Source organism: Ailuropoda melanoleuca, chromosome 16 (assembly GCF_002007445.2).
Source record: "Ailuropoda melanoleuca isolate Jingjing chromosome 16, ASM200744v2, whole genome shotgun sequence".
In the NCBI taxonomy this organism is placed as follows: domain Eukaryota; kingdom Metazoa; phylum Chordata; class Mammalia; order Carnivora; family Ursidae; genus Ailuropoda; species Ailuropoda melanoleuca.
Window position 1 is genome coordinate 6,764,306 of NC_048233.1, and position 25,988 is coordinate 6,790,293.

General features: G+C 49.2%; 1 protein-coding gene across 1 annotated transcript in view; it reads right to left on the bottom strand.

Annotated features, from left to right (window-relative positions):
* VWF (von Willebrand factor) overlaps nt 1-25,988 on the bottom strand; it is a 138,439-nt gene that overhangs the window by 10,406 nt on the left and 102,045 nt on the right. Inside the window, exons 32-43 of the mRNA XM_034645977.1 lie at nt 25,154-25,346; nt 24,650-24,991; nt 22,783-22,982; nt 15,625-15,727; nt 15,159-15,233; nt 11,236-11,340; nt 9,918-10,123; nt 7,536-7,685; nt 2,714-2,824; nt 1,602-1,782; nt 866-906; nt 233-349 (exon numbers count right to left, since the gene is read on the bottom strand). Of these exons, the coding sequence (XP_034501868.1) occupies nt 233-349; nt 866-906; nt 1,602-1,782; nt 2,714-2,824; nt 7,536-7,685; nt 9,918-10,123; nt 11,236-11,340; nt 15,159-15,233; nt 15,625-15,727; nt 22,783-22,982; nt 24,650-24,991; nt 25,154-25,346 (1,824 nt within the window). The remainder of the gene's footprint in view (nt 1-232; nt 350-865; nt 907-1,601; nt 1,783-2,713; nt 2,825-7,535; nt 7,686-9,917; nt 10,124-11,235; nt 11,341-15,158; nt 15,234-15,624; nt 15,728-22,782; nt 22,983-24,649; nt 24,992-25,153; nt 25,347-25,988) is intronic.

The window sequence follows — 25,988 nt, forward strand, 5'->3', positions numbered from 1 at the left end:
AAATGTTGTGTAAAAAAAAATAAAGAACTGTAAATATGGTACCATAAGCCTTGCAAATATTATGTTTATTCTTTAAGTTTACAAAACAAGACTCTTCATTATAGTTGTGAAATACTGCCCACAATCAGAAAATAACAAACGCTTTATTTACAGACCCCAGCAAGGTCCCAGTGCTGGGATCCCCCAAGTATCCTGGCACCCAGGGACTCTGGGTCGCTGACAACCCTCTTACCGGGGGACAGGCCTCACAGGTGGTCTTCCTGCACTCCAGCTTGAATCCAGAGATGACCCCCACCTGGACGGTACAGTGGCATGTCGTGCACACGTCGATCATCAGACTTTTCCCGGGCTGAAACCAGAGGCATCAGGGTCAGGCCTCCCAGCACAATGACCCCCTAACTCTCCCACTCACCTCAGCCATCTGCCTTAGGAGAGGGAGCCCGGTGGCCCACAGCCAAGATAAGCCATCGCCCTGGCGCTCCTCCTGTGTCCAGTGACCCGCTCCCTATCTGCCCTCCCACCTCAAGGATGGCAACAGTAAGTCAGAGCTTTTATGCCAGAAAGGGAGCCTGAGCAGTGAGAGAGGGGGGCGGATTGAAATGTATGTCATGCCATCAGACTGCTTCTCTGCACACAGAAGAGAAGCTCGTGAGCCTGAGTTGGGGCCGGAAGATAAGGCCGTAGAGAGTCAGCAAGATGGCGGGAGCTTGGGCACCAAGATGCCTGTGAAGCCTGGAGGCAATGGAAAGTGGAGGATAGGGCTCCCTGCTTCCTTTCATTTCCACTTCAGAATGACTGAGCTGCCCACCCTTCTCACAGTCCTCCCATGTTTCCCACACAACCCACGCTGGAGAAGAAGGCTTACCCCAATGATAGTGCCATTGAGCATGCAGGCCTCCAGGGGCTCTGGGGGAGAGAGAAAAGTACAGGGCTGATATTCTCAGGGTCTTCTCCTCCTGGTCTGGGCCCCTCTCCTACATTTGCAGTCTCTCGCCCCACCCCTCTCCCAGGCGCTGTGGGTCCTAGTACCAGAGCCACAGAGGCCTTTTTGCCCCCAGGCCTGCCCAGAAAGGACAGGCTGCCTGTCCTACCGCCCAGCCCACAGTGAGAAGATCCTTCTCCCCCACGTCCTCAAGGGGACAGCCTTTTTAAGTGGTCCACACTTAAGGAGTGAGTAGGAGGACACTTGGGCTGCTTAAACAAGGAAATTCTACTCTGGAAACTTTAAGTCCCAAAGAATTCCGAGCACATAGTGGAGAGAGTCACTATTTTGTTTGTCTTTTGGCAGGGTCGGGGTGGGAAGCTGGAGTACCTTTTCCCAGCAGAAGCAATACAGGGAATGATTGAGAAGTCTGGTGGACTCACTAACTCACGTGAGCAAATGCAGGTACAGTGGCAGAAAGCCACCACTAAGCACAGTGATGACCTTCAGGAAACTGTAATGTTTCTCTCATCTTATTTGCTCTCCCACAAAAGCATTAGGAACGGATAAGAGGACTTTGATCCTGCCCATTTCCCTGAGTTGCTGAAAAGGCAAAGAATTCAGGAGCCCTTAGTGGACAGAGAGGCTTGGAGGTGGAGCCCCTGGACACACGCCTTACCGCAGCGACAGGTGGGACAACACTCTGAGGTCTTACAACTCAGCTGAAAACCCGTCGGGCAGGTAGGGACGTCCAGCTGGGGACAGGAGACATTCCTCTGTTGCACAAAGACCTCTTCCTTCACGCGGACACACTCATTGATGAGGCAGGGGTTGTCAGGGGAGGCCCAGTGAGAGCCAACCTGCAGTTAGAGCACTGGAGTTGAGCTGGAGTTGAGCAAGGTTGAGGCCGAGGGCCCAGGGAGGTGTGCTGTTCTCTCAGGGAGCTGATCTGGGCTCTGGGGAAGAGCCCCAGCTTAACATCTAAGTCCCACCCACAGGGTAAGGCCCACAGAGGGAACGGATGGGGCGCATCCCAAGTCCCTCACTGAGGCTGGGTCAAAGTCACCCTGACCAAGATCCTCGCTCAGCGCCATGTGCTCTACAGAGTCTGTACCATCTTAGGGGAGCCTGGGGACATCCCCTCCACCCTGGGCCCTGGCTGTGAGCGGAGCTCTGAGGCTCTAGGGCACTCTGGCCAAGAAGCAGCAGCACAGGCTGACATAGAAGGGATGTGGAAGGAATTCCATCCATTTCCTAGCGAGGTGCTGCTTCCTACTTACTCCTGTAGGGAAATAGCAAGAGACTAGGGATGCTGGCATCTGGCCCCTACAGCCCAGCAATCTGTCCCTGGGGCTTCCAGGCCTCTGGATGAGTGGCCTGACCCAGGGCAGAGCAGTGCTCAGAGCCTGTGGAGTTTTAGGGTAGTGGTGGGCCTACCACACATGCAGGGTGGTGAGGCTGTCCCACACCAAGCACTCAGGGGAAGCCGACCTCCGATTCCCAGGTAAACAGGAGGACGCAAATCCCCCAGGAGTTCACAGAACTCTTAGGGAAGGAACTGGGCCTCTCCCCAAATCCACCAAATAGGAAGTCTGAGGCAATCTCAACTGTTCCTATAAAGGGCAAAGTAACCCCAAGGAACATGTGGATAATACCACAGCTAGATGCAACTCCCTGTGGGGAGACCAAAGGGTGGGGGATGAAATCAAAGCCAGCACTGAACCACAGAGTGGCCAACCAAGCTGGTCAGGTCACTACCCTCCTTTCTACCAGCCTGGGCCCCACACCTACATTCTTCCAGTGAGACTGGGAGTCCCCCCGCGGTGAACCGATGACCACCTCACAGGCAGATGGCAGACACCTTCCACAGCACTCGCCTTCATGGATGACGTAAGTGAAGCCCTGGAAAAATACAAAGGAGAGAGATTAGGACAGCCCAGGAGCAAAGACACAGGTGTTCTTATCTACCCTGTATGTGTCCTGAGACTGGTTGGCATGAACATTTTCATCTGTGTCATCTACCAGCCTCAGGATCATGCTAAGAAGTGGTTAGGAGCCATCAACCCCTGAGTCGCTAAGTTAGGTCTTACACCAGCTGAAGAGACATAACCCTGCCCTCTGAAAGCTTCCACTCTCAGACCAAGATCCAGTCCGTGGGAGTATTAAGACAGCCCAGAACTCACTCAGCAGCAGTTAACTGGCCTGATCTTTATCATGGCCAAATCTAGGGCCCCTCAGTGACTGGGGAAGAACAGTCAGGACACCTGGGATCTAGTGTCTGCTCTCACAGGGACAACCACGTCTACAAGATGAGAACCTTGACCTCTCACCAATGTGCAGAGTTGGGTTTCCCTTGGCCATTGCTTGATATTACCGAGTGGTTTATGGGCACAGTAAGATAAGAAAGTACACAGATTGATCCTTTCCAGAAAGCCTGCCAGGAAGACCACAGTCCTGCAAGTAGGCCAGCCCATCTTGCCTCTTGGAGGTCCTCCCATCTGGCCAAAGCATTAGGGACTTGGACTGAAATCCTCCATGGAAACTCTGAAGCAATATACAAAGAATAAGCAAAACACTGCTATGAGTGTGTGTCCCAGGAGCCACAGGAAGAGAACCCAGGACCATGCTTCATCTTGGAGCTCTGTCCTTGAGCGAGAAGGAATGACTGCAGCTGCCTAGGGTGGGTGTGGAGGCCAAGCCTGCTCTGCTCCACAAGCACACTCATGAGCCAGCCGAGCCAGGAGACGCACACAGCGCCGGTGCCTCTCTCTGGGGGAACGCAAGCACTCCGGAGACTTGGCTCAACTTCACACCATCTGCATGGGACCTACTTGCATCCCCACCTGCGTCACAACAGTGCCCACTGAGCTGTCCCCAGTCTTTTATCAGCTGAGATTCTAGTCATTTGTTGTGCATCTATGACGTACTAGGTGCTTTGGAGGAGGCAACAAATTAGGATGGTACAATCTAGACACCCTCCACTACAAGCAGAATGTACAAAGTGCCATAAAAGAAACAAAGCCCAGAAGAGAGTCATTAATCCCTTTAGGAACCTAGAGTCACTCTTGAGAGCCTCTCTCAGAGTGCTGAGTCACCTGGATTCGCATAATCTTCCTGTTTGCTGCTGCACAGCCCCCCATCGCGGGCAAACACATTGTCCATTGTTGGCTAACTCCCAGACCAGAGGCCTTGTTCTCAAAACCCCACCAACTTCTCACACGGAGGTACTCCTAGCCATGCCACCAAATTTCCTGGCTGCCATCTTTCTAAGATTCCCTCCATGCCTCCAACAGCCCCATCTCCTTGCTGTGCCACCAGGATTCAACCTATATGTCATCTCTCCTTCTTTTCCCACGCTCCTCCAAATCCTCTAGCTTACACCTGCTTAAAATCTACATATCACACCTTCTCCTTACTTTTCTCCATCCTGTTTTCACTGGTTCCCCCCTTAAGAATGGAACTAAGTAGGGTGCCTCGGTGGCCCAGTCGGTTGAGCATCCAACTCTTGGTTTCAGCTCAGGTCATGATCTCAGGGTCATGGGATTGAGCCTCACATCAGGATTTGTGCTCAACAGGGAGTCTGCTTGGGATTCTCTCTCCCTCTGCCCCTCCTGCTCATGCTCTCTCTCTCTCTCTCTCTCAAATAAATAAATAAATAAATATTTACCAAAAAAAAAAAAAGAATGGAACTAAGTACATCTAATATCCACCTAATCTGAAGACAGATGCCCCTGAGAATAAATCCCTAATGTATTTAGCAGCACAATCCTTGAAGCACAGTTGCCACAGCTGACATGGAGGTGGGAGGCATGGAGCTCTGGTCCCTTGTCTCTTGGCTGCCTCAGACCGGCCCTTGCAATGCTGGTATTGCCAGTATACTAGCCCATCAGAATGGGCCCTGGGCCAGGAGTCAGGACACTCCCGTGGCTACTGGCTTCGAGTGAGCTGTAGAACTATAGGCAACTTCATTCCCTGTGCTAGTCCTCTGCATCCTATCTGGCAAGTGGGAAGAGCAGCCCTACCTCTTCTTCCTTCTGGAAGAGAATCATTTATTTATCATAGGATAAATAAAATACAATGCATGATATTCAGGTCCTCAGAACAGTTCCTGAGGTTCCATGATTTAGTCTGATTCTGGAGTCTAAGGGTTGGGAATCAGGCAGTCATAAGCCTTCAAAGAAAAGCTCTTCCAAGATTTATACAAAGGAGTGGGAATTCCTCTTGCTGCCAACATGGAAGCAAGGCCATATGCACGTAGGACCTCCTACAAAATTACATGGGTAGCCTGTAATGCCCCTTGCCAGCTTTACGTTTTTCTGACACGAAGAGCTGAGAACTATGGAGGTGATCGGGGAAAGTCTATTTCTGTAGACTGTGGCTTCAGAAAAGAACAATCAGAGGGTGATGGCAATGTTATCTTTTTTGGGTAACGTTCTCCTGTGTTCGCTTGTTGTCACACCCTGGACAGCAAATGAATTCAGGTAAGTGAGCCCAAATGTCTCTGGAGTCAGACAGGAGCTGATACTACCCTCCTTGAAGAATGAAGTCTGAGGCCATCTCAACTCACCGAAGCTCCCACCTCAACTCAACACATGATACAGCCTCCCACATCCCCTCAGCTGGAACTAAACCACAAGGCCGCCTTCTCCCCAGAAGGTGTAAACATTCAGTCTCTAAGACAGGCATGTCTCTAAGACAATTTCCTCAAGCAATCATACGGTCAAGAGATCTAGACATGGGGCCACATCCATCCATTCCCCTGACCTTTGTACCCATCTTCCTTGTGAAATTACCTCCAGCACCACAGCCCCTAGGCAGCCAGGTTTATACCATGTGACCTGCACCCCCCCACCAACAGTTGACAGGACTAGAGTGGGAACAGGACAAAGGACCCAATCCATAGGCTGAGCTGAGCCCATCAATTTTCTTCCTGAGAAGTTACTGTATGGAACACAAAGACTGAATATGTCAGGTTAGACAGGGATGAACCCTGGGTGTGCAAAGCCACATTGAGTTGAAGCCAGATTCAATAAAGCCACGTGCAAAGGAAATTTACAAGAAAGCAAAACTTCCTCCCAGAGGCAATCAGCCTGCAGGGAGGAGCTGGAACAGATGGGCAGAGAGAAGCAGAGACAGGGGCTCGTGGGACAAATGAAGAGTAATGTTGTATGACGGTGGTGCCCACTCACATCTCCTGCATTTCATTTCTGAGAGATTCCCTGTCTCTTCCATAAATCCCCTTTTAATTTTAGCTAGCTTGAGTGGAGTCTGTTCTTTGCAATCAAAACTCTTTACTAATACACAAAATATATTGGGTGCTGGGGTGCTTGGGTGGCTCAGTTGGTTAACCAACTGACTGTTGATTTCGGCTCAAGTCATGATCTCAGGGTCAGGAGATCAAGCTCCGTGTTGGGTTCCAGGCTTCACATGGAGTTGGCTTGAGATTTTCCCTCTCCCTTCTCTGATTGCCCCTCCCTTGCCTCACATTTTCTCTGTCAAATAAATAAAATCTTAAAATTATATATATACATACACACACTGGGTGCTGGTTTTATAAAAATGACCTCTAAGCAGCACTCTCTTGCTTGATAGCAAGTTCTTTCCATCACCGTCCCCTGGCCTGTGGGAGTGGATAGAGACCAATAGGTTTCCAAAACTCAGCGTCCCCAGTGGACATGCCTGGATACCACCGCATCATCCTCTCCCAAGGGTGCCTCAAAACTCCACTCCTCCTCGGTACCAGCAAGGCAGGTAGAGAGCAGACGAGCTGAGTAGACTCTCCCACTTCAGGATTCGCACTCAGGCCCTCCCTTCCATCATCAAACCACCCACTTCCCATCCAGCATCAGGAGCATTATCTCCACTGCTGTTATGAAGACAAGCACAAGACGTATGTCCTTGTCTTCCCTGGCTACTCCTCTCTTACCATCATCATCTCCTGATAACACTGAAGGAATAATAACAGTGCCAGAATTTGACCCACAATTCTCCCTGCACACCAGTGTTCCCTTCTTTCTAGGGTCTCATCAGTCTGAAATGTGCAAGAATAGAGTATCTCAGAGCACACAGGAGCCTTAGGGGGCAGGCCACCACCAGAAGAATTAAAAACTGAATTGGGGCAGCAGGGATCATATTTTCTGTCCCACGAATTAGAAATGTGGTCTAAAAAATCACCAATCTGTGTAGATACGCTGTAGGACATTGAAACTGGGGGAACCTCAGAAAAATCAGAACGTGTGTCTGTTCTCGGGGCAGGCTGAGGTGATGTCTGAGGGGGAAGACATGGGAAAAATCAGATCCTTCTTTGTAGGCATTAAATCCAATTTCTGCTCAAACCAACGCCACAGCCTCTGGACTCAAGACCATACAACCAACATGGCCATTAGCCAAGGACGGACTCACAGAAGGACGGACTCATAGCAGGATGGCATAGCATTCCTCTCCTCATGCCTTCTTTCACTCAGCCCCAGCCCCAGGCCCCTCCTTCCTCTTACCTCTGGGCTGGAACCAGAAGTTACTAAAAGGGGCTTTCTTGCCCCTTCCAAGGACCGCCCCCCAACCCCCTGCTGCCCTGACGGCTCCAGGCAGTGGCCAGCCCCTCTGTGCCCCTTACCGACCGGCAGTTGTCCTCACAGGGCTTCTGGGAGCACTGGGCCACGCGCAGGCCCATCACAGAGTCCTCCAAGTCGGTGCAGGTGCACACGTCACAGCCTTCCTCCCAGAACTGGCCCACAGGGTAGACAGTGCCTCGGTGGACACACACCTGCAGACACAAGGTTACGATGAGCCAACTCATTCTGTTCATTTCAACAAGAGGTTAGGAAGCACCTACTATGTGTTGGAAGCTGCTGTAGGTGCTGAGAATACAGCAGCGTGTAAAACCAACATGGTCTCTGCCCACCTGGAGGGATGTTTATGAAAAAGGTTCTGCCCCCTTCCCTTCCCTGCTCACCAGCCTTTGAGAGCCATTGCTGGTGTATGCGAGTGGCCCCTGGTGAGTCCTTCTTGGACCACAGGCTCAGAATCAACTCACTTCGCTGCCTTAACCCAGTTTTGTCACCACCTTAACTGCATTTAACTCCCTCCCATGTCACACAGAAAACTGTTCCCTAATCGTCAGACCCAGTGAAGTCCTTGGACTTAGCACCCATCCACACGTAGCCCTCTGTCCCATTAGGAGTGGGCTGAAGGTGAGTGGGGGCTATGAACGAGCACTCCCTTGAGGCCCACAGATGACAGGAACATAACGAGGAAAAGAATCTGGGGCACAAAGAATGGGACATGTTTGAGAGACAAACTATCCTACTTGGAAAAACTATAGGCTACAGAAGGGATATGGGAAATGAAGTTTAAAAGGTTGATTGGGATCAGAATGTGTAAAGCCAGGCTGAATATAATACTCAGACTTTATTCTGTAAGAATGAAGTGCTGTTTGATCAGGGCACTTAATGACAGTTTTGACATAATCCCAAACCTGTCCTCTGAAGCTGTGAACAGGTCTCCACCCTCATTCATACACATCATTAACAGTACAAGTATTTATAAGCCACTATCCTTTACCTGCTCCTTCTTCCAGCTGCTATATAATGAAATTAAATGAGAACCCTTGTTCTCATTAAGAAGCCTGCTAGAAAATGTTACCACCCAGAATCTCACTTCCAGGAATCTATCTCAAAAGACACACGGCCCAAAATACAAAATGGCACTTGTGAGAAGCTATTTGTTACAGCATTATGAGTAACTATGTTATTATGCCACGGAGTCGTTCACGTAACAAAAGAGTAAATCAAAAAGGAAGTAAAAGCAAGCACTAAAAATGGAAAACAAACTGAAATATCTGATTAACTATAAATCAAAGCACTGGCAAGAGCACACAAGGAAAATAATTATTTCAAATAACTTTAAAACCCAGGATTTTGACCATGTATGCCTAATGAGTTATGTTCCTAGGCTAAATAAAGAGCTGCAAAGAAATCTTAAACCTCTCTCAATTGCTTTAAATTGTTAGCGATAATATTGGCATTGTTATTTTCGAGACTATTCTAGGCACATTGTAATATAAAGCGAAAAACTAATTATGTCAATCATCTTAGGAAGCCAGTGTGTGCACCTTAGAAGACAAGTGGTAGAAGGATAAATCAAAGAGGGTAAGAAAAACCTTACAATTGAATGTGAACCTGAAATGTCACTATGAATGCATGAGCTTTGTCCTCTTTAAAATACATTTTCAAGCTCTATTCACCAAAAAGGTCTGGAGGCAATGACAGCCCGTAAGCAGCGAGCGTCCAGAGCTTCTCCCTGGCATTCGTTCCAGGGCTCACTGTCAATAACCCAGCAGCTGCAAGTGTGCCCAGGTCTTCCTGCTGCAGTTCTGGCTCACAATAGCTCATCTTGGGGCCTCTCTCCCCCAGAAGACCGCTACTTGCCTTTACAAGCTGTACCAGACCTTGCCCTTACTGTAGCTCATTTATAGTCTTCCATATACTAGCAAGATCATAAGTCGTCTGCATCTTATGTTTCTCCCATAACAGCTAACAAAGCTCCAGCTCTGCCAGAACATAGTTATTGCTCAGTAAATATTGGATGGATGGATGGATGGATGGATGGATGGATGGATGGACGGATGGAAGTATAGATGGATAGATAGATGGATGAATTGATAGCAATTAACAAATGAATAGAGTAAACTATTAACTAATAATTCATACAATCATATTAGTTCCTTAGCTAACCTACAAAATAAGCTCTTTGATGGTGGGGACCGTGTCTTATAGCTTGCTTGTAACCTTAGCACCTAGCCATGCTGAGAACACGGTAGGTTCTCTCGAAATACCTCCTGAGCTCATTAAATGTCCATTTAGGCTGTGATGGAATGCTGACTCCTCACCCACCATTCAAGTACTCGGTTTGGGCAGGAGGGGAAGGTTCGGTAGGCAAATAGTTCATGAGGAGCAAATGTCTGGCCACCTCCCAGACCTAACGAAGCAGCCCCTACCTTGTCAGGGAAGCAGGTTGTCGTGGTGCAGCCACAGTCGTTGGTGATGGCCGAAGTCAGGTACCCCAGCGGGCAGCTCACCGTGGAGTTGACACAGTTGCAGGCACACTCGTACTCATCACAGCACTGGGTCTTCCGAAGGGTCGGTGTCCGATGTGGGGGGCAAGAGGGCGGGGACTCCCTTCTGCACTCATCCTTCCTGCAGGCTGAGGGGCAGCATGAGGTGATGCCCCCGTCCTGCCACACTGGCCAGTGCCTTTAGCCAGGGTTCATAAGTATTCAGCTATGATATAAGATCCCAGGAAACTCCAGACCCCAGAATATTAAATCAGAAATGCCCCTGAGCCCAGCTTGGGAATTGTGGGATTTTCAATCATCCCAAAAAGCAGTTAGTCTGCAGGAAAAATAGGAACATTAACCAAAAGGAGAAATGGGAAGCTAGGAATTCTAATGGAGGAGAAGTGAAAACTGCCTGGTCTCCGCTCTATGAAGGAGGAGGGTCCTTCCAGCTATAGAATCTCGGAGACAGCAATCATCGAATCTCTAAGACCCAGACAGGCCTGGGCGCACCATGCACTGGCAAGCATTCTTATAAGCTGGTAGCTTCTGTGCTCCTAGCCCCAGCTCGGTACCTAGAACAATGAATGCCCTGTCGTTTTAGATCCTCCAACAATGTTGAATGAAAGAGTGCTAGCAACTGTGTCAAACCCACGATGTCATTTTATGAATGCCAATCCCCTCCCTGTGTCCTTTGCCTCGTCGCCTCATCCCAACTTCCTTCAAATACAAGAAGGTCTCCTCTTACCCTCCAGGTCTTACATCTAGGAGCTCAAGTGAGACCCTAGATCAACAGGACAGGAAGTCCACTTGACATAGAGGCTACTGAGCAATTGTGTTCCTTGCCATGTCTTACTTTAGCCCAACCTTATGCTTACATGATACTATTTGGTGATTCAGTAGCTCTACAAAGGGGGGGGGAACTGACACATCTGTTTGGGAATAAGATCTAGCGATGAGGACAAACCAAAGGAACATTCCCTCCCCTCAGTGGTGTGTGGGGGGATGGGAGTAAGTGAAGGTTGGATCTGGTGGCTTCTCCATCTCAGGCCCAACTGTCTCTTAATGCAGCTCAAGAGGGAGATGCCCACACCTGGTATGCCGCAGCAGCCCATGGCTAGGAAGGTTCAATCCAGGTGTGATCTTACCCCCTCTGTTCCAGAGGTATCCAAAGCCCAGCTTTCAACGAACTAAAATACAGGACACCTTCCCCAGGCCAGCAGACAGGAGCCACGCTCCCTCCTCATCCACAGAGCCTTACCACAGGTGAAGTTAGGTCTGCACTCGCCAGGATTGGTCAGGGTCATCTGGAGGCCACCTTCACAGGGAGGAGCCGGGGGCAGGTCACAGCTCAGCAGGTCACACACTGAGGCCAGGAAAGAGAGACAGACAGCCCCTCAGAGGTCAGCAAGGTCACTATTATGCGGGCGCCCCCCATTCCTGCAGACTTCTACTGTGATAGGTACGTGATGATGATGAGATGGGGCTGGAGGTGGAGGGAGCAAAGGAGAGAAGTGACAGGTAGAGAGAGAGACAGACAGACAGATCCGAGTCATGTGATAAGCTCATGTCGATTACTCTTGTCACTGCTGGGACTTCCAGATCTCAGCCATGTCACCTGAACTTTCTGGGCCTCAGTCTTATCTTCTGCAAGGTGGGGAAGGCTACCTTCCAGGGTCAGTCCCAAGGTGTCATGAAATAACGGAAGCAAAGTGTCTGGCTCATCGTAGAAGCTCAATCACATCTATAAAATGAGGGGCCTGAACTAAGGATGCCCCAGTTCTCTCTACCGTGAACATTCTGAGACCTATTTTCCACGAGTTTGTCTCAAGCCACATCTTCCTCTACGTTAAGACTTCTATTTATGCCTTATAAATTTCATCAGCATTAATAAATTTCTCAGATGATTTCATTCTTTTTTAGACCCCTGGACTGTCACTTGATCTATCTGCTCTCGCTCAAAGATTTGCATCACTGCAAATTTGACACGCCTGTGCTTTATGTCCTCATCCGTACAATTAATAACCATGTTGGCCAGGACAGCGACAGGGCATTGGAGATTTCCTGCCATGTTAACCATAATTCCATCAGCTCTGGACTCATCTCATTGCACTATTTATTCAGCCCATTACTCACCGTGGAGTTTGCAAACCTGTAATGAAACCCTTTGACGAATCACTTGCTGAAATCAAGGTGCCCTGTGTGTGGCCTTCTCTATATCTAGTATCCTCAGGATTTTCTCGAAAAGGCACACGAGTGACTTCGGCACGACCTTTTCTTCAGTAAATCTCCGCACTGCCCCCCACCAGATATTACCCCATTCTTTTTTTTTTTTTTAATGCTTTCAAACCTTGCATTTAATAATTCACTGCAGAATTTTCCTCGGAAGCAAATCCTACTTTCCAGAGGTTACTCCTGCCATTTTTTTTTGGAAGAGCCAGTCAGCCCTTACCCCCCTCCTTTGGTACACCCTGTGCCTAAGCCCACACGCGCCTTTTAGCACCTGCCGCATGGGTCACCTGGGGCTGGGGCCGGGGTCTGGCCCAAGGCGGGACACATACCACACTCATACTCCGGGCAGCACTGCTCTGCATTCTGGCGGAGACGGGCCACTTCACACGGGCCACACATGGGAGCTGAGGGAGAATGCCACAGAAGTCAGAGACATCAACAATGGTGCAGCCTGCGGCCTCCAAAATGTTGCAGAAAACCAGCACAGGCCCTGCATGGGAGGCCCACCAGGAATCAGACCAATAGGGCCTCTGACAAGTAAGTCTCCCCAGTGTGTCCTGGCAGCCTCCTCAAATGTGCCCTCCTGGAGACTCTGAGTCTGAAGGCCAAGCTGGGGATGGGCCGAGGGACAGGACTAACCTCTGAGAGTGTCTACTCCAGGTGGGTGGAGCAGGAGGGGGGGAGGAAACAGATGTTTGTATCTGGCCCCCAGGTATGCACATGGGGTGGCCAGGGCCTCCAGGGAGTCCTTCCGCTTCCAGGAGCAGCAGGGAGGGGGGTGCATGGGGAACTCACCTCTGGCCGTGGGGCAGGGCTGCGACGTACAATTGACCATCCGCCCACTGAGACACATGCAGATCTGGCAGGGCTGGTGAGCTGGGACCCAGCTTTCCAGGAACTGAAGGGAAACAAGCTTCAGAGAGGGCCCAGGACACTGGGGGCGCAAAGCCTCGGACGGAGGTCGTGGAAGTCATCACCCCCACCTCTGGCCCTGTCTCCCCTCGGAGGGCAGTGCCCAAGCTGTGCCTCCCTGAGAGCCGCACAGATGAACACACACCGAAAGGCAGGGGGAGGCTCTGAGAGGGAAGAGCTGGAGAAGCACCAGGGGCGCTAAAACTGAGCCAGGGCAGGAAGGCGAGCATTCCCCATTCCCGTGCTACACGGCTGGCCATTTCCCAAGCTGAAGCTGGCGGGGGCCGGCGGGGGGCAGCTTGAGATTCCATTTATTCCTAGAATTGGTAAGGCATGTATGGGGCAGGAAGGGGTGGAGGGGAGGACAGCAAGACTCTCAGACTCGACACACTGTTGGTACTGGGAGTGGCGGGAGACCAGAGAGCAGCCCTGAACTCCGATGTAGGGCTTCACTCCCCGGGCCGGTTTCCTCACCTGCAAAGGGAGGGCACCGAGGCCCACCTCAGCTGTGCAGACTGTGACCAGCACAGATGGGGACCACTGAGCCAGGACCAGGAATCCCTCTACACTCAGCCAGAGAGTCAAATTCAGAGTTAAAACGGAATTCATGTGTAAATTACCCGCCCCTGAGAAAAGGGCACCCTCTTATGCTGTTGGTGGGAATGCAAGCTGGTGCAGCCACTCTGGAAAACAGTATGGAGGTTCCTCAGAAAGTTGAAAATAGGGCTACCCTATGATCCAGCAATTGCACTACTAGGAATTTACCCCAAAGATACAAATGTAGTGATCCGAAGGGGCACCTACACCACAATGTTTATGGCAGCAATGTCCACAATAGTCAAACTATGGAAAGAGTCCAGATGTCCATTGACAGATGAATGGATAAAGAAGACTTGTATGTATACACAATGGACTATTANGCAGACTTCTACTGTGATAGGTACGTGATGATGATGAGATGGGGCTGGAGGTGGAGGGAGCAAAGGAGAGAAGTGACAGGTAGAGAGAGAGACAGACAGACAGATCCGAGTCATGTGATAAGCTCATGTCGATTACTCTTGTCACTGCTGGGACTTCCAGATCTCAGCCATGTCACCTGAACTTTCTGGGCCTCAGTCTTATCTTCTGCAAGGTGGGGAAGGCTACCTTCCAGGGTCAGTCCCAAGGTGTCATGAAATAACGGAAGCAAAGTGTCTGGCTCATCGTAGAAGCTCAATCACATCTATAAAATGAGGGGCCTGAACTAAGGATGCCCCAGTTCTCTCTACCGTGAACATTCTGAGACCCATTTTCCACGAGTTTGTCTCAAGCCACATCTTCCTCTACGTTAAGACTTCTATTTATGCCTTATAAATTTCATCAGCATTAATAAATTTCTCAGATGATTTCATTCTTTTTTAGACCCCTGGACTGTCACTTGATCTATCTGCTCTCGCTCAAAGATTTGCATCACTGCAAATTTGACACGCCTGTGCTTTATGTCCTCATCCGTACAATTAATAACCATGTTGGCCAGGACAGCGACAGGGCATTGGAGATTTCCTGCCATGTTAACCATAATTCCATCAGCTCTGGACTCATCTCATTGCACTATTTATTCAGCCCATTACTCACCGTGGAGTTTGCAAACCTGTAATGAAACCCTTTGACGAATCACTTGCTGAAATCAAGGTGCCCTGTGTGTGGCCTTCTCTATATCTAGTATCCTCAGGATTTTCTCGAAAAGGCACACGAGTGACTTCGGCACGACCTTTTCTTCAGTAAATCTCCGCACTGCCCCCCACCAGATATTACCCCATTCTTTTTTTTTTTTTTAATGCTTTCAAACCTTGCATTTAATAATTCACTGCAGAATTTTCCTCGGAAGCAAATCCTACTTTCCAGAGGTTACTCCTGCCATTTTTTTTTTGGAAGAGCCAGTCAGCCCTTACCCCCCTCCTTTGGTACACCCTGTGCCTAAGCCCACACGCGCCTTTTAGCACCTGCCGCATGGGTCACCTGGGGCTGGGGCCGGGGTCTGGCCCAAGGCGGGACACATACCACACTCATACTCCGGGCAGCACTGCTCTGCATTCTGGCGGAGACGGGCCACTTCACACGGGCCACACATGGGAGCTGAGGGAGAATGCCACAGAAGTCAGAGACATCAACAATGGTGCAGCCTGCGGCCTCCAAAATGTTGCAGAAAACCAGCACAGGCCCTGCATGGGAGGCCCACCAGGAATCAGACCAATAGGGCCTCTGACAAGTAAGTCTCCCCAGTGTGTCCTGGCAGCCTCCTCAAATGTGCCCTCCTGGAGACTCTGAGTCTGAAGGCCAAGCTGGGGATGGGCCGAGGGACAGGACTAACCTCTGAGAGTGTCTACTCCAGGTGGGTGGAGCAGGAGGGGGGGAGGAAACAGATGTTTGTATCTGGCCCCCAGGTATGCACATGGGGTGGCCAGGGCCTCCAGGGAGTCCTTCCGCTTCCAGGAGCAGCAGGGAGGGGGGTGCATGGGGAACTCACCTCTGGCCGTGGGGCAGGGCTGCGACGTACAATTGACCATCCGCCCACTGAGACACATGCAGATCTGGCAGGGCTGGTGAGCTGGGACCCAGCTTTCCAGGAACTGAAGGGAAACAAGCTTCAGAGAGGGCCCAGGACACTGGGGGCGCAAAGCCTCGGACGGAGGTCGTGGAAGTCATCACCCCCACCTCTGGCCCTGTCTCCCCTCGGAGGGCAGTGCCCAAGCTGTGCCTCCCTGAGAGCCGCACAGATGAACACACACCGAAAGGCAGGGGGAGGCTCTGAGAGGGAAGAGCTGGAGAAGCACCAGGGGCGCTAAAACTGAGCCAGGGCAGGAAGGCGAGCATTCCCCATTCCCGTGCTACACGGCTGGCCATTTCCCAAGCTGAAGCTGGCGGGGGCCGGCGGGGGGCAGCTTGAGATTCCATTTATTCCTAGAATTGGTAAGGCATGTATGGGGCAGGAAGGGGTGGAGGGGAGGACAGCAAGACTCTCAGACTCGACACACTGTTGGTACTGGGAGTGGCGGGAGACCAGAGAGCAGCCCTGAACTCCGATGTAGGGCTTCACTCCCCGGGCCGGTTTCCTCACCTGCAAAGGGAGGGCACCGAGGCCCACCTCAGCTGTGCAGACTGTGACCAGCACAGATGGGGACCACTGAGCCAGGACCAGGAATCCCTCTACACTCAGCCAGAGAGTCAAATTCAGAGTTAAAACGGAATTCATGTGTAAATTACCCGCCCCTGAGAAAAGGGCACCCTCTTATGCTGTTGGTGGGAATGCAAGCTGGTGCAGCCACTCTGGAAAACAGTATGGAGGTTCCTCAGAAAGTTGAAAATAGGGCTACCCTATGATCCAGCAATTGCACTACTAGGAATTTACCCCAAAGATACAAATGTAGTGATCCGAAGGGGCACCTACACCACAATGTTTATGGCAGCAATGTCCACAATAGTCAAACTATGGAAAGAGTCCAGATGTCCATTGACAGATGAATGGATAAAGAAGACTTGTATGTATACACAATGGACTATTACTCAGCCATCAAAAAAAAATAAATCTTGCAATTTGCAACTATATGGATGGACCTAGAGGGTATTATGCTAAGCAAAATAAGTCAATCAGAGGAAGACATCATATCATCTCACTCACATGTAGAATTTAAGAAACAAAACAGAGGATCATAGGGGAAGAGAGAAAAAAAAATAAAACAAGATGAAATCAGAGGGGGAGACAACCCATAAGAGACTCTTAATCATAGGAAACAAACTGAGGGTTGCTGGAAGGGCAGTGAGTGGGGGGATGGGATAACTGGGTGATAGACATTAAGGAGGGATATGATGTAATGAGCACTGGGTATTATATAAGACTGATGAATCATTGACCTCTACCTCTGAAACTAATAATACATTATATGTTAATTAATTGAATTTAAGTAAAAATAAAATAAAATAATAAAATAAAATAAATTGCCCACCCGTGAATAAACACATTCTTATGCAGTAGCTTAAAGGTTAAAAAATTCGCAGGTCAAGAAGGTCTTACTTATTCCGTCTCAGTCAGCTGAGAAGGAAAATCTGAGGCTTCCAAGGAAAACACCCCTCCCCCAAACTGCCAGTCCTCCTCCAGGATTAAACCCTCTGACCTTGACACCTTCCCTCACTCAGTATATAATACCAGCCAATGTCTGAAGAGCGTTTGCTATGTACCACTGTTCTATGGGGTTTTTTTAAAGATTTTATTTATTTGAAAGACAGAGAGAGTGCAAGCTGGGGAGGGGGTGCAGAGGGAGAGGGAGAAGCAGACTTCCCACTGAGCGGGGAGCCCTGACACAGGGCTCAAGCCCAGGATCCCGAGATCATGACCTGAGCTGAAGGCAGCCGCTGAATGGACTGAGCCATGCAGGCACCCCTGTTCTATGAGTTTTATATAAATGACTCATTTAATCCTCACTGCAGCCCCCTGGTGAGGACATCCATATGATGAGAGAGCTTGTCAAATGAGAAAGCTGAGGCCCCTGCTTAAGGTCACACCATCACAGCAGTGGAGCCACTAGACGAACCCACAAGCCGTCTTTTTGACACCATGCTCTACTGCTTCCCAGAAATAACTACTATTAAATATGTTCAAGATATCTTTCTAAGGGCTTTACATTTATTCACTTTATACTGCTTACAATATCTGTATCAGGGAAGATACACTATCTACACTTAAAAATGATGCATGGAGACACAGACAAGGAGCGTGACCTGGAGGTACGGCCCAGGATTGAACCTGGCATTCTGGCCCCGGACACCACGTGCTTTCTGCACTCTAGCTGCCTTCGTCAGNCACTCTCACTATCTACACTTAAAAATGATGCATGGAGACACAGACAAGGAGCGTGACCTGGAGGTACAGCCCAGGATTGAACCTGGCATTCTGGCCCCGGACACCACGTGCTTTCTGCACTCTAGCTGCCTTCGTCAGTANATACACTATCTACACTTAAAAATGATGCATGGAGACACAGACAAGGAGCGTGACCTGGAGGTACGGCCCAGGATTGAACCTGGCATTCTGGCCCCGGACACCACGTGCTTTCTGCACTCTAGCTGCCTTCGTCAGTAATCACAGGGCCTGCCACAGGCCGGTCACCCTGCCAGGGCTGGGAAGGGTGGGGACCGAATACCCCATCCTAGCCCTCAAACAGCTGACACTCAAACTGAGGAAATAAGACTCATCGATGAAAAGTTAAATGAGAGAAATGACTTGTGATACATTCACAGCGTGGCATATTACTCAGCCATGAAAAGAAACTGTGGAAACATGGAAGATGAAGGGATCTCAAGAGCACCATGCTGAGTGAACGAACACAGGCAAAAAAAAAAAAAAGGAGTACACACTGCATGATTCCATTTATAGAAAATTCCAGAAAATGTAAGAGCAGTGGCTGCCTGTGGATGGAAGATGGGGGCTTGGGATGCATTCAAAGGAAACTCTGGGGGCTGATGGAAATGTTCGTTACCTTGATTGTGATGATGGCTTTATGGGAATGTGCATATGTCAAAACTCATCAAATTGTACACTTTAAATAGGTGCTGTTTACTGTATGTAAGATATACCTCAATAAGCTGTTTTTAAAAATGAGAACTACAAGAGCCACAGTGAAAGAAATGTTCATGAAGGCTGGGATGCTCCAGAAAGACCTCACAAAGGTGCACCTGTGCTGGCTGGGAAGGACCCAGGCAGAGGGAAGGAGAAGGAATTCTGAGTGGGAACAGAGGATGGGAGGTCCTTGTGGATGTCTAGAAGATTCTAGAGGCCTTCCCTGTTCACTTCAGGGCATAGTGGTGTTTAACATGGTAGGCAAGGTGCACCCCGACACTTTGTGAGCAAGACCCTGCCTCAGAGAGAGGAGTGCAGAATAAGGACAACCCTGGTGACAGTGAGCAGCATGGAGAAGCCAGGAGCCGGTGCCAGGAGCCCAGTGCTCTCCTAGGGGCTGGGAAGGTCCACGGAAGGCCCAGGGTGCTGGCCTCAGAGGCTTGGGAGCGAAAGGAGGAGGGGGACATCTCACATCTCCCCAGGCCTGGCTCCGTCCTGCCTCTTTCCTGCTTTTTGCACAGATGATGATGCCAAGAAAATGGCCAATCAAGGGATCTATATTTAAACCTTTCAATGGCAAAGTGACGAGACAAGAAAGGAGAGGATCATATTTTTTTTTAAATGATTGGGGTTTTTTTTCTCTTCTTTAATGTGAAATTTAGGTATCTAAATTCAAGGAAAAAATAATACTTTTCCACGATCCNTTAATGATTGGGTTTTTTTTTCTCTTCTTTAATGTGAAATTTAGGTATCTAAATTCAAGGAAAAAATAATACTTTTCCACGATCCTGAGAGTGAGCAATCGACCACAATAGGTGGCCAAAATCAGGTGTTAAGCCTCCTCTTCCAGGAATTTTTATTTCCCCAGGAAGCTTTAATGAGGCGTGCCCGAGGCAGGGGACAGAACCTACTGTCCCTGGGAAGGCCCTAAACTAAAAGCACCAGCCTCCGGCTCTGCAGCGGCATCACCTGTCCGGTGATGCAGCAGACGCGCCAGCAGGTGGCAGTCCTGCACCAGGACAGGCCAACTCCAGCCCGTCCTGTCTCACCCACAGGGTTTCAGGGCCAGGCGGACTAGTCCCAGGACCGAACAGGAATGAGAACTGGCTGCAGTTCTAAATTCAATAAAGACGACAAAAGAACGGCCTACAGAGAATATGGTAAGGGAAAACTGAAGTCTTCAAAGCCCTGGGTCAGGGGAGGGACACAGCAAGTGACCATGCACCACCCACCCCAGCCAAGGATCTGGGGGAAGATGCAGGAAAATGTAAGCGCTGGGCCGCCACGAAAGCAGAGACCGCGGAGGAAGCGCAGAATCCAGGCGCTCAGTCTGGGTGATGGAGGCGGTCCTGGCTGCCCCGCACATCCCCCAACCCGGAGATGGACTGCCAGGGCTCGGCCAGATCCCCTCTGAGCCGGCCACAAAGGCTCACACGTTTACACTGCGTTCTGTAAAATAAACAAGAGCTATGGAAACTGGTAAATATTTTGCCCTTCCGAAGTTACCACCAGAGACTTATACCCTGGATTATTTCCCTGAAGAAAAGCTGTCTAGGCTTTATTTCTCGGTTAAAGAAATTCCATTTAATGGAAATGTTCTTCGTGTTAGATTTTTATTCTTTCTCTGAATGGAAAAGCTGAAATTGCAGGTGGCTGATCAGATATTTGTTTTCATCCATTTAAACTGTATTTCCTGAAATAAACCAGAACTGGCTTTGTTCCCTTCATGGTTTTTGATTAATTTTAATGTCACTAGGTTCTGAAATATATTTATAAGACCGTTTCTATGTCCAAAATATTGCACTACGTGGGAGCAGTCTCCACACAGCTCAGATGGATATTCCAATGTGTTGGATGGAAGGTGAGGGGAGTGGTGAGGAGAAATCGAGTCAGAGGGGGTGGGTGGAGACACTAAGATACAATTCACTTCCAGCTCTCAGCACCCTGCAGCTAAATGACACTCAGGGAACCAGAAACGCTTTACAAACCTCAGCTTCCTTCTCATTGCAGAATGCCAAAGAAGAGGGTAGAGACCATTTCTGCCTCCCTCTGAGAGCATCTTCCCACTACCAGCAAATCCAGCTGAAAGTACCACTGGGTGCTGACACCACATGTAAATGGTACCTACCCTTCGAGCCCAGCGGGAGGGACCCCAGGAGTGTGCAGATCAGGGAGAGCAATGTAAGCGTTTTGGAGAATATTACGGGACAGGCAGCTATTTCATTTGGCAAGTTGAAATACGGAGGTCGAGTGTGACTGGTCTTCCCTCCTAATTCATCTACTCCACAGTGAGAGAAAATGGGGTCCACCAGGATAAAGCCCAATAATGAAACAGAGCAGATGAGAGCCATCCAGTAATAGCTGGATGAACGCCCGTGCTTCCACACACAGTTAGCTCAAAGTTTAGCTCACAGTTCCAATGGGATTGAAGGCAGGGCTAGGACGCTATAGGATGCCCTGATGTCATGGATAGGAACCCCAGTTTTATCACCTCCTGCCATCTGAGCCTCCATTTCCTTACCCATTCAATGGCACATGTAATAATGACCCTATGGAGTTTTGGGGAGAATCAAAGAAAATGATCCATTTTGTGGCTAACAATGTCGGGGGCAGAATAGTGTAGTTATTGAAATTACTGTATTCATCATTCTCTAGATTGGTCAGCTAGCTTTACCCTGAGTTCTCCTAGCTGTGATTAAATATAGTGAGTCACCTCACCTGGTTCACTTAGTGATTAAAGTCCTCCTTGAAGATGATGGCGACGTTAGTTCTGGGGTGTAGCCCCTGATTACAGAATACACTCTCCTTTGCTAGAAGCCAAATCTGCTCTCCCTGTACCTTGCTCTGCAGTATGACTGTCCGAGAGGAAGGATGGGACCCCTGCACACATCCACATGTGCACAGACACACATGCCAGCTACTACAAATGTACGTGTTGTCAACTTTGAAGCTATGACTGCCATCTTAGGCCAAGACGGGGGAGAGTCTGGTATCTTTTCAAAATGCGCTCAATAACCCATAGAGGGCTGCAGGAAATGGTGACTCCACGACTCCCAAGAAGATTAGCCCAAAGGAGATCTAGCAAAAAGGCATTGTCATACAACGGAAAGCACACACTCTTTGGAGTCAGACGGCTTTAAATACTGAGTCCAATTCCCAACTCCATCACTTACAAACCATGTCCATGGGTAAAGGAAGCTCTCTAAGCCTTGGTTCTCTCTTAAAGATTTTGTAAGTATTTACTAAGATGATGTAAGACACCCCAGTGTGTTCTGTGGAACCCTAGTCCAAGTGGATGCTACACACACGCACACGCGCACACACACACACACACACGTTCACTCACTCCACCACACATACAAGTTCCATGCTCAGATAAGGTTGAGAAGCAAAAACCCTCTTAAATACTTGCACCATACATTAGTGCATTAAAAACTCTAANGTTCACTCACTCCACCACACATACAAGTTCCACGCTCAGATAAGGTTGAGAAGCAAAAACCCTCTTAAATACTTGCACCATACATTAGTGCATTAAAAACTCTAAAGAATGATGCAATAGAGAAACCTGTCTACCTAGTGTTCTTTAAACTCTCTTGACCACCAGTAACTGTTAATATCCTGCAAAACAAACCTTTAAACAACGTTGGGATAATGAATATATAGGGCTTAGTACAATGCAAGGTACATAATATATCTTTACATAATATAATCGTAGTAGACACCACTATTAGTATAAATATTCTTTTCCCATCCCCTTCTGGGTTCCTGTAGCCTTCTACTTACATCAATATAATGATGATAGTAGTAGTGGTGGTGGTGGTGGTGGTAACGTGTTATTAATACTTTGGTGTTTGCTTGCACAGCTGATATATGACAGACCCGGGATTTGAACCAAGATGTGTCCTGCTCCAAAGCCATTAGGCCATGCTGCTTCCCTATTCTTCAGAGATCCCCTTAAGAGTTGATCTTTGCTGCCACCGTTGGAGGAGACCAGCCACGGTAAACACTTCACCCTACCGACCCAAGGGAGAAGTAGCCCCATGGGAGGCTTTGGACCGAGGCTCCTACCTGGCGCCGGACTCCATCCTCACTGACGCACTGGGTACAGGCCTCCTCGGGGACACAGCTACCTTGCAGCATGACTCGGTTTGGGGGGCAGAAGCAGCCTTCCGAGGGATGGTCCCCACAGGAGCTCGTATTGCCTTCACAGAGCCGGGGGCAGCCACGCTCACAGTGGTTGTACACCAGGGATGGTGGGCATGACATATCTACGGACGGAGAACAATGTCACACTCAGCCCACACCAACAGAGAGAAACAGAGGTGCAGCTGCTTCAAAGAGGCTGATCATCTGACAAACTTGCTGAAATGGTAGCAGAAATGGCAAATTTCTACCCATTTTTATTCCCTGCATTTTCCATAGACATAAATCTTTTAAGTTAGGCACCTCACCGCAGAATACAGACTACATTTCCCAACCTCCCTTGCAGCTAACTGTAGTCACGTGATGACAGTTCTGACCAATGAACTGTAAGCGCAAGTGTAGCCGCCAATAGTGGCTTCCAGGNACAAGTGTAGCCACCAATAGCGGTTTCCAGGAATCTTTTTTTAAAGGACGGCTGTGCGTGCCCTTTGTCCCTTTTCCCTTCTTCCCCCACGCTGCTGTTTGGAACCTGGATGTGACAGCTAGAGCTCCATCTTAAACCATGAGAAAAAAAGCACACCCAAGTGAGGACAGAGCAAAAAACTAGAATCCGGTTTGAAACCCAGAAACAGCTGGAGCCACCTCCCTCTAATCAACTGTGTGAGAGAATTTCCTTCTCTGTTACTTGAGCCAAAGTTCATCCTAACAGATGATGTGAGCTGTGTAGCCTTCAGAAGTTTTATGGGTTTTTCTTTTGATTACGGGTATATTGAATCAAAAAATCCTCTTAAATTAAATAAGGAATCCACTCTAGGAAGAGTTGCCTGGAGAAAAGGTACAAGAGGATTCACTTGTCCCACTCTGGGCCTGCTCAGCCCCTTCTCACGGTGCCAAGGCAGGTGGCAGGAGTGCCTAAGGATTTAGAGCACCAAGCATGTTCCTGTAAATGCACAATAAGTAGCCAGGGGTAGACAAAGAAGTTAGTAGGTAGAGAAGGACTATGGGTAACTCAGGAACTATCATTTGCCCCTTGATCTGCAGGCAGTTGAAATGAGGCAGAACAGCAGAGCGGGAAGGAACCTAGGGGTTGTCTAGTCCAACCATCTCATTCTGAGGTGCAGAACGCAAGGTCCAGATAGACACAGAACAACTGATCACCCCCTGAGCTGGCACTAGGGTGCCCAAGTCCTCCAGCCACAGGTTAGAGCTGTGACAGCTCTATGATAATAAACTCTGAAACTCAAAGATGCTTGCATATATTGATTTCCCTCCAGCGAAAGTCAGGGATTATATTCAGTAATTGGGGGGGGGGTGTGAAGTTCAGTGTTCTTTTCACTCTAGCGCCCCCTGAGGCAGGAGTCACATCTGATTCATTATGGTATCCCCTACATGCTAAATGATAAATAAATGCCAAGTCCAAACAGGGGAGCTGACCTTGGGGAGGAAACTCCATAGCAATCCCGTGGTCTTTGTAATTAAGATTATTCTTAGTATTTCAGTGGCAAAATTCCACTCACACTTCAACATCCTTTGCTGATGCCTCCATGTGTCCGATACATTAAAGTCACTTCTGTCGGAACTACAGAAACGCTTCTGTTTAAACAGACATTCTACACTCAGATTACTGAGACATCTACCATCTTATTTGATCCTAAATGGGATCCTAGGTAATAGGAAAAGCAGGGGATTTGATCTTTATCATCCAGAAAAAGAATATGAGGCCCAGAGAGGATTGAGTGAGCCCACAATTAGTTGGTCTTCACAACTTTACAGGACGCCTATGGAGACTCACCACAGAAATTGGTCCTCCTCCAGTCAACACAGACCCCTTTGGTCCGACAGAGGTGGGCATACAAGGCGATTGCCTCGCACACCTGCTCCTGGTGGCAACTGTCCTGCTGGCACATGGCGTAAAAGGTGGCTGGAGCGAGGACCTTGTGGCACTCAGCAAACAATTCTGAGAGGAGGACCTGGCAGTGGGAGCTGCTGGAGACAGGACACTGCTCCCAGGAGATCGGCTGGCATGTCTTCCCTGGCTCCTGCACGGTCCATTCCTGGACAAGTGCTCTCCAGTCTGTGGTGACCGTGCCATCCCTCAGCACAAAGTCATTGGCTGCGTTCTCGTCACAGATCCCTAGATGGATGGGGAAAGGCAAAATTGGTAGCCCTGGGTGCCCACATATTGATGCTTGGAGACCTGGCCATTCTGGCCAGTGTCTGAACCTTACAATCAACTAGACCCAGAAATACAAGCAGGCCAGAGTCCTGAGACTAGAGCAAAGGAGAATGTTCTCACCACAGAGACCATACGTCTTCGAAGCAAAGGTCTTGGGGCTGAGCTGCAGCTGGAACTCATTATTCCGTGGAGTGAACATGAAGATGTGGCCAAGATGGTTGAATCTGATCTCATACATGATGGTGCCGTAGACATTGACTTCCATGTCCCCACCCACGTATGGGACAGGGACCAGTCTCCCATTCACTGTCAGCTGTCCAAAGAAGACAGTGATTCATCAGTAGTCATAGCAATAAGGAATCCTAGAATTTCGCTCTTAACTTCTTCCCGAAGTTACTGACAGTCCCTTCTCTCAACTCCAGTGTCAGCCACAAACTCTGATATGTGGCAGTAGCTCATCGAAGGTAAAGGGGCTTTGCAGACCTTGACAGAATAGGTTATTAGAATCCCATATGGCTGGCTGTGCTCCTGGAACCCGCAAGCCCAGGGGATAAAGCCAGCCTTGAGTCTGTGTGCGTTCAACAGGGAAGGACGCAACCCCTCCCAGATAGGCTGAGAAAGTTGCCTTTTGCCAACTCAGGGAGCATCACGTGGGACTATGTTAAGTCCATGTATATATGTATGTATGTATGTATGTACTATGTATTTTTGGTCGCTAACTCTTTGGTGGCCCCATGATACATCATGTCAAACATATTTTTAAAAAGTAGTCATGGGGGCGCCTGGGTGGCGCAGTGGTTAGGCGTCTGCCTTCGGCTCAGGGCGTGATCCCGGTGTTGTGGGATCGAGCCCCACATCAGGCTCCTCTGCTATGAGCCTGCTTCTTCCTCTCCCACTCCCCCTGCTTGTGTTCCCTCTCTCGCTGGCTGTCTCTATCTCTGTCAAATAAATAAGT